General features: G+C 42.6%; 1 protein-coding gene across 1 annotated transcript; it reads right to left on the bottom strand.

Annotated features, from left to right (window-relative positions):
* Positions 1 to 13,295: 13,295 nt before the first annotated feature.
* Positions 13,296 to 14,693, bottom strand: LOC308299894 (protein disulfide-isomerase A6-like; the record flags this gene model as incomplete). The annotated part of the gene is made up of 1 exon (XM_080743675.1): positions 13,296 to 14,693. The coding sequence occupies one exon, from the start codon at positions 14,691 to 14,693 to the stop codon at positions 13,296 to 13,298; it is 1,398 nt and encodes a 465-aa protein (XP_080599801.1).
* Between the last annotated feature and the right edge of the window lie 1,574 nt (positions 14,694 to 16,267).

The following is a 16,267-nucleotide window of genomic DNA, read 5'->3' as shown; positions in this document are numbered from 1 at the left end:
TAGTTTCTCAAACAGTGGGTCGAGGCCCATTTGTGGGTCACGGACCAATTTTTATGGGTCAAAAAAAAAAATATATATATATATATATATATATATATATATATATATATTTTCTTACATTTAAAAAATATAATGAAGATTGAAGAAGTAGTGAAAATAGCCGATCTACAAGGAGATATTGAACGGTGGTTCTGTACATCTGTGGAAGATACGGTGGCGTTATCAGCGAGTCAGGGGCAGGGCAGCTCGCCAGTCACACCGGAGTCGGCATAAAGGCCTGTTTTTTTTCTTTCCCCGGGCGTCTTCTGCCACAAAATGTCGTGTTTTGCACGTAGCTCAAAAAAAAAAAAAAAAAAAAAAAGTTATTGAATGTAACTGTAACATGGGATTAATTTATCATCATTGTTGTTATTTCCATTTTAGATGGAAATACATGCTTTTTTTTTTGAACGACAAAAACACGACATTCTGTTTGCAGAAGCAGAAATCAGGCTTGAGATTTTCACGTGTGTTTATTTTTGTCTATGACGAAACGACACACAGCTGGAGTTTTTTTCCCCGCGCAGGACAAGCACAGAGGACTACAGCAGTACTGTGGCCCAACCACTAGAGGGCGCTCACAATCCTCACACCTCAACACGTACGGCAGTACCGTGACCCACCCACTAGAGGGCTGACTTCTCAACAACACAACCATACAGCAGTACTGTGGCCCAACCAACTAGAGGGGGCTTACCAATCCTCACACCTCATCTGCACTGCACGCGAGCGAGCGACGCGATATCCCCGCGAAATACTGTCCGCATTGGCCATAGCGTTGCGAAGTACCCTGAACCAATCAAATAAATAAATAATAATATAAAGTGTTTTTGGGGGGGCGGACATGACCATTTAAAGGACAACTTCGTTTTTTTACAACAAGGGTTCATATTTTGGATTGTAATTAGAGAAAAGAAAAAGTGAGTGCTAAAATGTTTTCATTTGCTTCGTTCTATTGTTTTATCGTGTTTACTGTGCTAAAATGTGGGGTATGCGTACGCATGGGGGCATGCGTACAAATGGCTAAATATGTCTTAGAAAGAAGAAAATGAAATCATTTTAACACTCATCTTTTATATTCTCTAATAATATGAACCAATGTTGTAAAAAACTAAAGTTGTCATTTACCTCTATGGACGTCGCCGCGAAACCTTGCTCAAATAGAGGCTCCACGAGCAAAAACAAGGTGAGGTGGACGACGTCGCGGCACAACGCGTTGTCGCTCGCGGTATAGGTCAGGACGTCCTCATTGAAACAAATGTATTTTAATGAGATTTCATCGCTGGCGTCGCGTTGCGGGCAGTGGGAATGAGCTGTCACACACCTCGACACGTACAGCAGTACCGTGACCCTGCCACTAGAGGGGGCTCACGTCTCAACACAACCATACAGCGGTACTGTGACCCGCCACAGATGGACGTTCATACTTGTTTCGTTTTTTTTTCTTTTTCTGTTTTTTTGTTGTTTAATCGTACAATGGGATTGAATTAGCTGATCTGTTAAACTCATAACATGTCGCAACTGATGCGACTCATTGTGAGCTTTATAGATCAACTACCGTGGTCTCCAGTTGAGTTTGTCCTCAGAGGTACCTATAGGATTCTATGGTAACCAGTTTGGCAAGCGGGACAAACTCAACTGGATACCACGGTATATTTCCGGTCCCCATCATGACGGGGCATGCGATGGACGAGGAAGAGCGAGAATGCCGACGTGAGTCCGAGTATACGTTCATGCAGAAATATAAACGAGTGAAACTTTATAGTCGAGGAAGCTCAGAGCGGAAGTAAGCAGATTTATGGGTTTACGAGCCGACGTCGTTAAATGCGGCACAACGGCCGCCGTTTCCCTAGATAACGTCTTTTTAGTGGTCTTGGTGGGTATTACCGTGACTTTTTATTTTCCTTATCCTATCACTAGGAGCAGTGGGTGATATGTATAGCGCCTGGGGGCATGTTGGGGAGGGGGGGGGATCAATGTCTTTTTTCGTCAAACCGACACGGATGTTTGTTTGTTTTTTTCTTCCGACAAAGCACCGCAAAAAAACGATTCTGACCGAAAGGAACGCTCGCAGCTTCTTCGTAAAAAAGTCGAACGCAAACCCAAGATAGTTTTTGAGGTTTTTCTGTATTGTTGTTCCTGTGTACGTCGTCCACCAGATGTCACTGTTTTCTACTTGTATGCTTCTAGCATGTGGTGCTTTATTACTAGGGCTGTTATTGTTGGAACACTGAACTGGCCTGTTCTGAAAACCTGCTCTCCTGGACTGTATTGAAGCCTCTCTGTGCATGGGAGCCTTCGATTCATTTTACACTATAAATGGAAGAAATATACGTTGGTCTTAACTCTGTAGGCACAGTGGTTCCCAACCTGGGGGGTATTTTGGGCAAATAGTAATATATATATATATATATATAAATTTGTCAAAACAGCCGATAACAAAATAATCTATAAGCTCACACCGCGACTTGTTGTGAGCTTCTTCTCTCTTTTTTTTAGCTCTTCAGCTATTTTAGAAATGGTGTGTGTGTGTGCTTGCGTATGTGTGCGTGCGTGTGTGCATGCGCGCACGTGTGGATTGGGGGGGGGGGGGGGGTCTCAGACTTTGTCGCATAATAAGAAAAGGCGGGGTGGGGGGGGGGGGGGGGGGGGCCTTAAAGGATGGGAACCACTGTCGTAGGCCGACGGTGAAAGTATTTATTTCTTATTTGTTTGAATAAATAATAAGTAATATAGTTATATAATTATGTTATACCTCGCACCGCATCCGTTCAACACAAGAATGGAGGCAGATGCTTATAAATATAATATACATATATCGATATATATATCTATAGCTATTCATAGCCGTTTATAAATATGTACATTTGATATCATATTAATATATTGACTGTTAGCAGCATACACAGAGTGTTATAATGAGCTTATAGTATTAACCGAATACCTTATTAATTATATATTTATATATGACCGTTTATTTCCTTTAGTTTTCTTCTTTGCCAGGACGGTTTGGAGCAGGCCAGTGCGACCCGGACAACTGACAACTGGTTCAGTTATTTGTAATAATAGTGCAATAATATGAAGGATAATAATAATAATGCTTTCTGTTTTTAATTGATTAACCGTGATGACACACCTTGCCTTGAAGGATTTACATTAGTTGAACTTGTGTTTATATAATACAGTACATATATCTATATTAACCCACAATGACCTGTTATTGTCTGTAGACACAGATGACGAGATTTGATGTAATTTTGATGTATGTTAAAGGAGGAATGAGGAGGAAAGAAAACAAGAAGAAAAAAATACAGTGCTTTATTATTGCTTGTTATTTGAGTATCTATGAGTCTGATTTAACCTCTCAAACAACCCAGTATTGGAGGAGGATAAAGAGACAGTGTTTTAATGGTTTGTTATTTAAGTATCTATATGACCTCTTAAACCCCAGCGTTCATATTGTGTGGAAAGCTTTTTCATCTGAAAATAGTTGTCAGATTGTCTATTATTCAGAGGAAAGCATTAATACCCATGATAGCAGAAAACTGAACACACACCACTATAAAGCCCTGAGGCACTCCGCTCCAACCATATATGGGGTTTAAGTGGTTTCCTATGTGTCGTTTCAAAGCGTCCGTTGATTGAGAACACCACGCATGAAATCAGTAGACTCGCTTCATGACGTTGTGTAGCCTGGAGTGTATATCTTTTCTTGTATTGTGCCAAAATGAAATGTTTACCTCTCGTATGTTGATACTGTTGATAATAGGATGCGCGTTGCAAGTTGTAATTTGTACCCCTATGCTAAAATGTGGTGCCAAATAATAGTAGAAAAATGTGTTTATTGCGTGTGTGTGCGCTCACGCAAGTGTGTGTGTGTGTGTGTGTGTGTGTGTGTGTGTGTGTGTGTGTGTGTGTGTGTGTGTGTGTGTGTGTGTGTGTGTGTGTGTGTGTGTGTGTGTGTGTGTGTGTGTGTGTTAGGGCTGGGCGATGTATAGCCCAGCCGTGTGTGTGTGTGAGCGTATCATTTATGTATGTTTCAATAGTATGTTTACGTAAATGTGTGCTGCAATTAATATGTGATGCATGGGTCACTTTTATACAACCATCTTGACTAAGTTACAGTAAATGCTGTATGTTTGTTCATGGTGAATAATATAAATATATAAGCTTAATGTTCTGTTGTTGCATTCTGTCCCAATAAGAACACATTGGCACTTGTTTCTGCACAGCACTGGTTTTCACATGATCGTTTGGGGATCTGTTATTTTGATCCAAGGCAGCACAAAAAAATACAACCCTGCAAGGCCCAGCTTTGCTTTTTGGCAACATTTTTTTAAATCATTTAAAAAAAAAAATTATAATTAGTGTTCCTGTTCTTTTTTCACATTAACATCACCATTAAATCCTATTGTTTAGTATTACAATGCCATTGGCCACGATATTTGCATATAAATACCCCCCACAGAGACTGACATTCACACCTCCCAGAAAAGTTGAAATTCCAGCGTCTGGACGAACAACATCTCACTTTTTAACTGAAGCTATTCCTCACTAAAACATAAGTAAAATGCCTGTAATATTTTTTTTCCGTGATCATTAGAATGTCTAGAACACGTGCATATGTTAATATTGTGAAAGAATAGAGAAACGAAGCCATGTCGTCATTTGTGCGTAATGTCGCCCTCTGGGGGGTTCATGCTGGTATTGTTTTGTATTCAGATTGCCATAGGGGATTCTGCGAACGCCGCATATAAGGTCTGTGTTAAAAATATAAACACACCATGTGCGCGTTTCTGTCAGCGGGGGGGTTCTGCATAGTTTATGATATTCATTCATATCTGATATAGCCTGTTGTAACTCGTTTCTAGCGTTTATTGTGTTACTCTTTGGGTAAATCTGTACATTTCCACCTTAGTCGATGCTTCATATCCATTTGGGTCAATCCGAGAGCATGGTGTGTTTATATTTTTAACACAGACCTTGTATGCGGCGTTCGCAGAATCCCCTATGGCGATTTGAATGCAAGACAATACCAGCATGAACCCCGTAGAGGGCGACATTTCACGCCATTTCACGGAAGTGACATCACACTTCGCTACTGAATATCCCCAAAATGCAAATTAGAGCATGATTTATGATTTATGGCTATAAAACCTTACAAAAACATTATTTTTTTTAAATGACATATTCCTGTGATTAGGACTCCTACAACACCATCTGAGTTTTTTTTTCTTTTGGACAGAAGAAATTAATTCGGGTCTTGCAGGGTTAAACTAATGACAAATAGTGAAAATAGACGGTCTACAAGCTCATCATAACGCGTAACTATGTGACACATCGTGAGCTTGTCGAATTGCTATGTTTTCACTCTTTATTTTCATAATGTTATCTTGTTGTATTTATTTCTGACATTCAACATTATAAAACATATTTCTTTTTATTTATGTTTAATTTAAAGGGATATATTTACTCCCGAGTCATGCCGAAAAATGGGACCAGAGCCGTACGGCAATGTGATGCAGCTGAATTGAACATGTATTTATTTGTTTGTGCACTTTGTTGTGTTTTGTCCAAACAGGGTATTGTGCTTACTGGACTGTACTATATGTACCTTCTACTGACAGTCATCCCATGTCACCCAGTTCATCAGTGATGTTCTATAATGTTGCAAGGACATGCAGTATGTATTAAAATAATTAGTTCAGCCTGTTGGATTTCTCTGTTCACTTTTAATTCCAACTTTTCACCTGCAGAGGTCACTGTTGTTTGCCGCTACAGGATTGGCACAATCCTTGCTTCTAATAACTTAATACACTAATATCAGGGTTCCCACGGTCATGAAATTCCTGGAAATATTTTTACATTAGAACAATATTTTTCCAGTACTGGAAAGGTTTTGGAATTTATCAAGGGTCCTGGAAGGTCCTGGAAAAAATAGCTATGCATTGTTTTTGGTTATTGATTTTGTTAATACCTCTGAAATGACAAATTAAACATTGGCCAAATTGTCAAATATTAGAGGCAGAAATTGTGAAAATAGCAGATCTACATGCTAGCATGTAGATCGGCTATTTTCACAATAGAAACGTGTTATACAAAATTCCTCAACTCTTAGTGCTCGTCAGGGTGCCGGGGTCCCCAGTTGAAATATGATCACAGCCTGAAAAGGTTGAGAACCACTGGCATACACTACCTGTCTTTGGGCATTGCGCAAATGAGTAAGCGACTTGTTATTGATCTAAATTATTGTTATATTGTCCTGGAAATTGGGTTAAATATTCTGGAAAAGTTTTGGAAATGAATTGGTAAAAATGTGTGGGAACCCTGTAATAATAATGCTCCCAAAGCAATTGACCCTTTGTCAGCCTTCTGGTTGGTCCCTGACTGACCAACCAGCAGGCTCTTTCTGCCTTGTTCTGCCCTGGTTTATATGGTTGTTTATGTTGAATTTGGAGGAGGCCCGCACACCGTCTTAAGCTCCCGTAAAGAGTATTTATTGGCAACGTTTCGACCCGCAGTGGGTCTTCGTCAGACGGTGTGCTGGCCTCCTCCTTTCTACGCGGTATGTTTTTTTTGCTCAGCACCCGGAAGGTTTTTTGTAAGATGTGCGTGCTCATTTGACTTCTCTTATGTTGAATTTGCTCAGTCACTATACTGCACCTGAGATGTTCCTTTTTACTGACACCAAGTTTAAAATAAGAATTGAATACATAGAACATCAATTTGAAGCAATTGAAAAACACTGTATTTCAATGGTAGTGGATGGAGAGAAAGGATTTCTGTCCAACCAAGAAATTGCAACCAATGGGTGCCCCCACAGTCGTACAACGGTAGGAGGTTTCCATTGTGAAAGTATACTGCAGGTGTACGTTTCTAACCTGAAGTATACAGTCTTTGTTCTTGTATCGTGCCAAAATGTTATTTTACCTCCCATATGCTGATACTGATGATAATAAGATGCGTTTTGCAAGTTGTAATTTGTACTCCTATGCTAAAATGTGGTGCCAATTAATTTGAGAGAAAAATTGTTTAGTGTGTGTGTGTGTGTGTGTGTGTGTGTGTGTGTGTGTGTGTGTGTGTGTGTGCACGCGCGTGCGTGCGTGCGTGCGTGCAAGTAAATGCATGTGTGTGTGCGTGCATGCGTGCGTGTGTGTAAGTAAATGCATGTGTGTGTGTGTGTATACAGTATGTTTTACCTCTATCAAATGGTCTGGTAGGCCTATACCCCAACCAATGTTAAATGACCCACAAAAGATAGGAAGGAACGAAAACGTCTTGATCAATATTACAACATGCAACATGGACACGATCGTGACCCCACGGAGGTCACCATCGTGTCCATGTCAATGGTGGCATGAGGTATCGAAATAATTAATTAGGGCCCGAGCACACACTGTGTGTGAGGACCCTATTGTATTTGCAAAGATTATTATTCTTCCGCCGAATGAATCGTGTTTTTGAGCCGCAAAACGTACTCCAAAAGTTGCGCAACTTTGCACACACATCACAAGTGGCGAAAAATTTCGTATTTAAAAAAAAAAAAAAAAGGGGGGCGTGGCCTAATGGCTCAATAGCGCCCCCTACAAAACTTCGTGCCTCAAGCCCCACCATACGGTTTCACCTACACGTACGAAAATCGCTACACACCTGTATCATGTCCGGACTAAAAAAAAAGTCTATTGGCGCCACTTCCGAAACCAAACAGGAAGTCAGCCATTTTGACTAATTAGTGGCGTTTTGGTATATTTTTGGCCGTTTTCACGTGTCGCACTTTAACGAACTCCTCCTAGGGGGTTAATCGGATCAACTTAAAGTTCGGTCGGCATACTCAAGACACCTTAACAATGAAAAGTTATCAAAATCGTGAGTTTTCGTAAAACGGCGTGCCCGTGGCGAAGGGTCAAACTTCCTTCACCAAACAGGAAGTGCCCCCTCTTCTGATTGGTCCATACTTGATTGTTCCTTTTTTTGGCTGTTACTCTTCAACCGTTTATCGTACAGAGTTGTGGCTGGTATCATATGACTTGATTAAGAGTCCTTAACCTTAATTGACGCTTCCTTCGCCAAACAGGAAGTGCCCTTCACCAAACAGGAAGTGCCTCTATAACTCATGAACCGTTTGTCGTACAGACTTGCGGCTGGTGTCATAATTTTTTTTTTTCTCAAATGTTTTTTTTCTCAAAATTTTTTTTTTCTCAAAATTTTTTTTTCTCAATTCTTTTTTCTCATTTTTTTTTTTCTCAAAATTTTTTTTTTCTCAAAAATTTTTTTTTCTCAAATTTTTTTTCTCAAATTTTTTTTTCTCAAAAATGTTTTTTTTCTCAAAATTTTTTTTTCCTCAAAAATCTTTTTTCTCAATTTTTTTTTCTCAAAAAAATTTTTTTCTCAAATTTTTTTTCTCAAAAATTTTTTTCTCAAAATTTTTTTTTTCTCAAAATTTTTTTTTGAGAAAAACTTTAAACTATTGTTAAAGTGCGACCCATGATAACGGCCAAAAATGCGCCAAAACGCCACTAATTAGTCGAAATGGTTGACTTCCTGTTTGGTTTCTGATTGGCTGCTGGCCTTGTGACGTGGGTAGAGCTGCGAGGGCCCGGTCATCGCTGCTTGCAGCTTTAATTATATATATAAAGCATACAAACTAAAACTTAAAAAAAAAAAACTTAAATACTGAAATAAAAAAGGCAACTAACTGAAACTGTAGTGTTTACAAACCAAGCAAAATGGCTTTAGTGTTTGTCTTTCTAAGTAGCAGCCAATATTTGTCTTAAGTCATTTTAACTGCTAAGTAATTTCCTGTCAGGCAGAAACCCTGTAGGCCCACCTGCTTCTAATGATATCAACGCACTTAATGCGAAATATTCACGTGCTTTCAGACTCTTCAATGCAGAAAGTATCCAGGATACTTGGATATTCAGTATCCAATAACTCACCAATGCAGAGATATTAGTAGTAAAATGTCGACATCTAGTGGTCAACCTCAGAGGAGCGCAAAAATAAAACCTGAGGTGACTCCCAGCCTCGAACCAGATGCCAAGTGTGCTCTGTTCCCCAGTGTAATGCTCCACGCCACTGACCCCGACGGAGCGGCGCGGTATTGGGCGCCGATGAGCCCCGTGAGTCGCCACCGAGGCGAGCGCTAGCGAGCCGAGTTGCCGCGACGAGCGGTGCGAACGGCGCCCAATCCCACTCAGCCGCGTTACCGAGTTATGTGCCGTTATGGACAGAATAGTAAATATTCAGTCCCTCACTATCAACATCTACCCCACTATCCACGTCATAGATATCCACGTCATAGATAAATGCACAAAAAAGGAGTCACTTCATCCGTTCATTAGCTCAGTCAGTAGAGCACGGATGCAACAAACCCACGGTTTGGGTTCGATTCCCCTGAGGGGACTAATATTCAAGGCGAGAGATATCGGCGCATGCGTACTTCAAAGTATCCACCTCCGTGGATACCCAGTGCATATTCTCTGCATTCAAACGTCTGAGAAATGGTGAAAAAGTCGGATTGAATGCGAAGAGAGCAGTCGAAGCCGGTGGTAGGCCTAGGTCCAAAACCTTTATTTAGTTTACATATATTTTTGAAGCGGTGAAAGCCGCTTCTAAGGAGTGGCTTTGTGTGTCCCCCGTCCTTATATGGTCATTTCAGTCCAGAATGAACAGGTTTTATCTGTCCGTAAATGTGTGTCCCCCATGTCCATATATGGTCATTTCAGTCCAGAATGAACAGGTTTTATCTGTCCCGTACGTCCAGAATATGTGAGTAGTGTCCGTCCCGGTCATTAAAGCTTGGTCTCATTGGACCGATATGTCCAATGAGACCATAGTTTGAGGATTGGTCAAGCTTCACATGACAATCCGGCCCTCCAGATAAAATCATTCAGAATTCTGAAATCTGTAGCTCTAGACAATTTTATACTAAGATTCACCGCTTCACTTCGAACCGAGGTTTGATTTTTTAAACAGTGAATATATTAATGATGATTTTCTTCTTCTCTCCCCCTGCTTGCAGCCTTTGGGTGTGAACCATTCCTCTCCACATCATCTCTCATGACCTAGTAAGGGAAAGTTAGCCTATTGCTACATCAATCTGGGAACTAAATCTAAATCACTAGCTTTCTTCACAAATGTGTTAATAAAGGTGTCTACTATCACCTCTGAACTTTGTCAAACCCAACTCCCTTGACATACTTTGTGGGAGCCAATCAAAGTTATTGGGTATCCCGAGGGCCTGGGATTAAAGGGGGAAAAATAAAAAATGGCCAATATGAATGTATGAAGTGTGTAATTTGGGTATTTTGGGGCTGCTGAATCCATTCCAACCATTAGTTTTCAGTTAAAATGACTCCTTGGCCATAAAATAGGCCACCGCTACTTTTGTCTGTCCATGAGACATAATATAAAAAAGTTGGAGTAGGGTTTGAATTCATGAAAACTATTCAAGATCGGGTGGGTAAGCACACATCATGACACACAGGATAACATGATACAATCTGACAAGGAACACTCAAACACAGGGTTTAAAACAGGGACTAACAGGACACAGGTGAACTTGAATGACATGATTGGCTAAGCCTTAGCCAATTAGGCCTTTTTATGGCCAAGGAGTCATTTTTACTGATAACTAATGGTTGGAATGGATTCAGCAGCACAACAATATCCTAATTACACACCTCATATGTTCACATTGGCCATTTTTTATTTTTCCCCCTTTAATCCCAGGCCCTGGGTATCCCGATACACCCAACTTTGATTGGCTCCCACAAAGTATGTCAAAGTTTGTCACATTGACAAAGTTCAGAGGTGATAGTAGACACCTTTATGAACACATTTGGGAAGAAACCTAGTGATTTAGATTTAGTTCCCAGATTTATGTAGCAAAAGGCTAACTTTCTCTTACTAACCCTACAGAATTATCCTTGTCTACAAGCCAGGCAGACAGATTTTACTCAAGTAAAAGTGTCAATACAAAAAACTGCTCTGTATAAGGACAAAAGTATTGGCATCAAAATATACTCATTATTGGACACGCGCACACCAACATATGGTTGAAAACCTTTTTTGAACCTCAGCTTCTAAAAAGCAGCGCATTATCTCCCAATAACCAGCGATAAACCTGTCACCAGGGACGTGCAGATAATGTTATAGAGGCAGGGACTGACATTTTAAAAGGGCCTTTTGGTGAAAATATCACCGACCTCAAGCTCACAACGTTGTGAGTTTGGAGGTCGGCTATTTTCAGCACTTGATACCACACTGTGGCATGGATTTCTACACAGAGAGGGTAATTCTTTCAACATAAGATGCTGCATTCAAGTGTAGAGGGGAAAAAGTGCAGACTAAGTACTGAGAGAAAGGCCAAGTTTATTAAGTATTGACGGTTCAAGTGGTTAAATATCTGAAAAACACAAATTGACACGAATCCAAAACACACTGATGATTGTGTTGTCAAACTATGAAACTATATGGAATCTCTGAAATCACTCTCCCCTTCCGTTTCTTGTGTATTCCTGCGGTCCTTATGTACTACTATGCACAGGGCCGTGCGGGAGAAATGCGGGGCCCTGTGCGAAGTCCTGTGCGAGCCCCCCCCCCCCCCCCCCCCCCCCCCGCAGCACGGGTGTGATTGTTTGCGTGTATGTGTGCGCACACGATTTTCAGTGGCTGTGCATCTATAAATGCAATGGAATTATGCAGCTACTCTACCTCTAAAACGGTAAGACAGTAGCATGTTTATTCTGCTGCTTTTATTGTCCACAACGGATAAAGTAATTATGAGGACACACACACACACGCACACACACACACACACACACACACACACACACACACACACACACACACACACACACACACACACACACCACCGCTCACTTTAAACTTGGTTTGATTTTTCCCCCTTCTCCATCAGCATACAGTATCAGGTACTGTAGCTACAATTTCGACAGTCCAGTAACTACAAGCCCTGGCTTCTCTATCCCACAAAAACATCAATCAATCATGTAGCCACATGTATCACAGTCAAGCTCAAATGATAAATAACAATAGTGTAGCATATGCCCGAAGATGAGTTAGATGAGGGGATTGATGAGAACATTACCCTGGCCTTACCTCGCGCAGATATGATGCTCTCTCTCTCTCTCTCTCTCAACTCTCTCATAAGTTACGGAAGGGGAGGGGAAGGGAAGGGAACGCTGAATCGATGTAGGATCCCGTACGCTAATCCCGTACGTGTCTCAAGACTAGATACCGGTACATTAAATCCCATAGCCCGAAGGGACAGTCAGCCGTTTCACTGGTTGTTGCTGGTTGTCAGGGAGATATCACAGCCAATCGGTTGACAGGCTCTGTCTCCGTCCTGCAGATTGCGGTGTTTGTGTGAAGATTTAATATGAAAACAAAACTAAATCAATTAACCAAGCCTAGTGCGGGGCCCTTGCAGGTGCGGGGCCCTGAGCGACCGCACCGTTCGCTCTACCTTTGGCACGGCCCTGACTATGCATGGTACTTAACATTCTCTGCACATCCCTATCAGAACTCCTCCCCATTCCTCTCACAGCTCCACAGCTTTTGTTGTTATTTTATATGTTGATGAATTGAATACCAAGGACCTCCAACAGAAACAAGATCACCAGGGCCTTTTGGAGGGATGTTCCTTTTGGGAAGGGTGTTTGACCACTTGTGCTGTATTCTACATCTATTTTGTTTTTCGACTTTAGGCCTACTTAATTTTTGAAGCGGTGAAAGCTGCTTCCAAGGTGTGGCTTTGTCTGTCCCGTACATGTCCCCTACATGTGGGCCATCTGATTGGTCAATTTCGTCTGTCCCGTACATGTCCCGTGCATGCTTGACCAATTGAGGATTGGTCAAGCTTCACATGCCAATTTGGCCCTCCAGACAAAATCATTCATTCATTCAGAATTCATAAAAATATAGAACTAAAGCACATAGAAAGTATAGATCTAGAACACAGAATGTATAGATCTAGAACACATAGAATAGAAATTCACCGCTTCACTTCGAACCGAGGTTTGATTTTCAAAAAACAGTTGAAAAAGGGGAACATATATTAGGCCTACAGTTGGAGGGGGTACAGCATTGTGTAAACAGGGCTAGGCTATGTCACATTTTGTCGTTATGTAAATACAGCTTTTTGGAACAAATATCATCAATTCTTTTTTTTCTCAATACGATTTCAATAGCAAACAAATGAAGGAAAAGAAAAAAGCCTCACATTTAAAAGGTGTTTAAAGGTTTTCAATCAAAGCAAGCTCCACGTTGCTCAGGTCGTATTCCTCCACCAGGGGGAGCTGTCCGTCCTTCCCGTCCCAGGCCTCCACCGTGCGGATCTTGGCGATCCCTCCGACCGTGGCGGCGGCAGACCCGCGGCGGCCCGCCGCCAGGTCCCCGAGGAACTCCGCGATGCCGCTCTCGCTGAAGGAGCCGCGCAGCACGGCCGACCTCGTCCTGCGCGCGTTGAGCGCCGCCATGGCCGGGTAGCCGAACCCCGGCTCCACGCCCAGAGACGCCTCCAGGTCGCTCTGGGCGCCGGCCTCGGCCCACAGCCAACCCCACGCCTTCCTCCTGTGCCGCTCCGCCGTCCTCCTCAGCAGCTCCAGGTAGGCCTTCCTGCCCGCCGCGCCCGAGTCCAGGATGTGAGGCAGGAAGGAGACCACGCACATCTGCCGCTCCTCGCAGGCCTTCGTCCAAACCTCCTCGCCCACGATCTCCAGGAGCTCGGCGGCGGCGTTGGTGGGAGCGGCGTCGGCCAACAGTTCCACGGCCTTCGCCACGATCTCGGAGCGGGAACGCCCTCCTTGGTAGTCCTTGGGTTCTGCTTCCCTGTCGCGGAAGATCTTGATGGTGGGGAAGCCGCGCACGCCGTAGCGTCCAGCCAGCGCCTGGTGGACCGTGGCGTCCACGGCTCCCAGGCGCACCTTGCCCTTGGTCTGCTCCCTCACAGCGGCGGCTGCTGCCGCCCACTCGGGCTCCAGCCTCTTGCAGTGTCCACACCAGGGCGCCACGAACGCCACCATCCACGCTGCCGCGTCGCTGCCATCGCCGCCGCCCAGAACCAGCTGGTCGAAGTTGCCGTCGGTGAGCTCCACCACGTCCGTCTTGCCGCTCGCTCCTCCAGATCTAGCGGCGTCACCTCCGCCTGATCTACCGCCACCTCCAGATCCACCTTTTGATCCTCCCGATTTCCCGCCGGCGCCGAGCCTGTCCTTCACCAGGGCGCGGGCGGCTTTCATCGCGGCGTCCACGATGGCCTGGCTGCCGCGCCCGCCACGGTAGTCCTCCGGCTTGGTCTTGTCGGCCCCGAACACCTTGATGGCGGGGAAGCCGTCGACTGCGAAGCGGCCGGCCAGCTCCTTGTGCTGCTCGGCGTCCACGGCCCCCACTTTGACCACGCCCTTCAGGGCGGCGGCCGCCCTCTTCCACTCCGGGGTCAGCTTCTGGCAGTGGCCGCACCAGGGCGCGTAGAACTCCACCAGCCACAGGGAGGCGCTGTCGCTCACCTCGCGCTGGAAGTTGGAGGGGCTGAGCTCCACCACGTCATCGGCGGGGGAGTAGAAGCCTCCGCCGCCGCACGCCGCCGCCGTGAGCAGAGCGAAGGCCCACACACACACTACCATGTATCTCATGGTTATTGGTTTAAACATCACAGTTCATACCAATCCAAACCGTTTGCCGTGGAATGCTGCTTATAACATAAAACATATAAGACGATGATGTCATGCTGACACTGCTGGGATGTCATATTGACTGCCAAATATGGTGTTTGCCTCTTACATATATGACTTCCAGTATAAAAGTAAAGGTTTAGAATGTTTTATATTCAGGGATTTACTTCCAATGACTAGTGAGCTTTTGTTAGTGTGTTTGCAACACACTATTGCCCACGGCGTTTTAACTCAACATCCTGTGTAACCCTTCAGCCAGTTAGACATCACGATTTCCCTGTATATACTGTATATACCCTGATATTGTGATGTCATCCTTTTCCCCCTCTCTGATTGATTAAATCAGAACCCAGTTCACAAGTGTGACCCAGGGCCATCCAGGTATCATATGTGTACATGTCATGTTTCATCCTTCTTATACTGTAGCAGTTCAAGCAGAGGAAGCAATCATTAATTCTAGTCTATAATGGTGGTAAAAGGTACATTTCTTTATGTATCAGTACTGCAATGTAGAAATAGAAAATTAGTAGAAAATAGAAAATTACAAGTAAAAGTTATGTTAATCAAAATTCACTTGTGTAAAAGTATACACTTTAGTAAAAGTATACACAAAAAGTATACAAATATAAAAATAATGGCATCAACATATACTTAAAGTGTGCCTGCCATGCAATGGCAAAACACTTATTGTAATCCGCCATACTTAAGTCAGTAAGTAAGTAAGTAAGTCATGTTCTTGCAAATTTCTGCTCGTAATAACTGCCGCACAATTTACGCCACCCCCGCAATATATACATCAAAATGTGCGGCTCGGCCGGGAATGGTGTGCTATTACTTTTCTTTCCGATCCGCGATACGATTGCGATGTAATTCGCAAAAAACGACGCCCAAAAACCCCATTGACTTAGAATGGGGGACTCCGAAAAAAACCCAGAAACTTTGGCGCCACATAACTCTGCCATACTTTTGCCTAGCAACGTCATTTAAACTTTAAAATGCACACACAACTTTGGTCTTTTTCCGGCCAATAGGGATGAGCTGTAATTGATTAAGCCCCGCCCCCTCTGTAACAGGAAGTGTCCTTCGCCAAACAGGAAGTGCCTCTATAACTCATGATTATTTTTTTTTCTCAAAAAATTTTTTTTCTCAAATTTTTTTCTAATCAAAATTTTTGTTTTTCTCAAAAAAAAAAATTCTCAAATTTTTTTTTCTCAAAATTTTTTTTTCTCAAAATTTCTTTTTCTCAAAAATTTTTTTTTCTCAAAAATTATTTTTTTTCTCAAATTTTTTTTTTCTCAATTTTTTTTTTCTCAAAACATTTTTTTTTCTCAAAAATTTTATTTTTCTCAAACGTTTTTTTTTCTAAAAATTTTTTTTTTCTCAAAGATTTTTTTTCTCAATTTTTTTTTTCTCGAAAATGCGCCAAAACGCCACTAATTAGTCGAAATGGCTGTGGGTGGTGTCATATGAAGAACCATAATGTTAAAGCTTATGCAAAAAATGCTAATGTTAAAAAATGTAACGCTAATGCTAAC

The sequence above is a fragment of the Nannobrachium achirus genome, assembly GCF_963921795.1.
Source record: "Nannobrachium achirus genome assembly, chromosome: 15".
Lineage (NCBI taxonomy): Eukaryota > Metazoa > Chordata > Actinopteri > Myctophiformes > Myctophidae > Nannobrachium > Nannobrachium achirus.
This window is presented reverse-complemented; position numbering and strand designations above follow the sequence as displayed.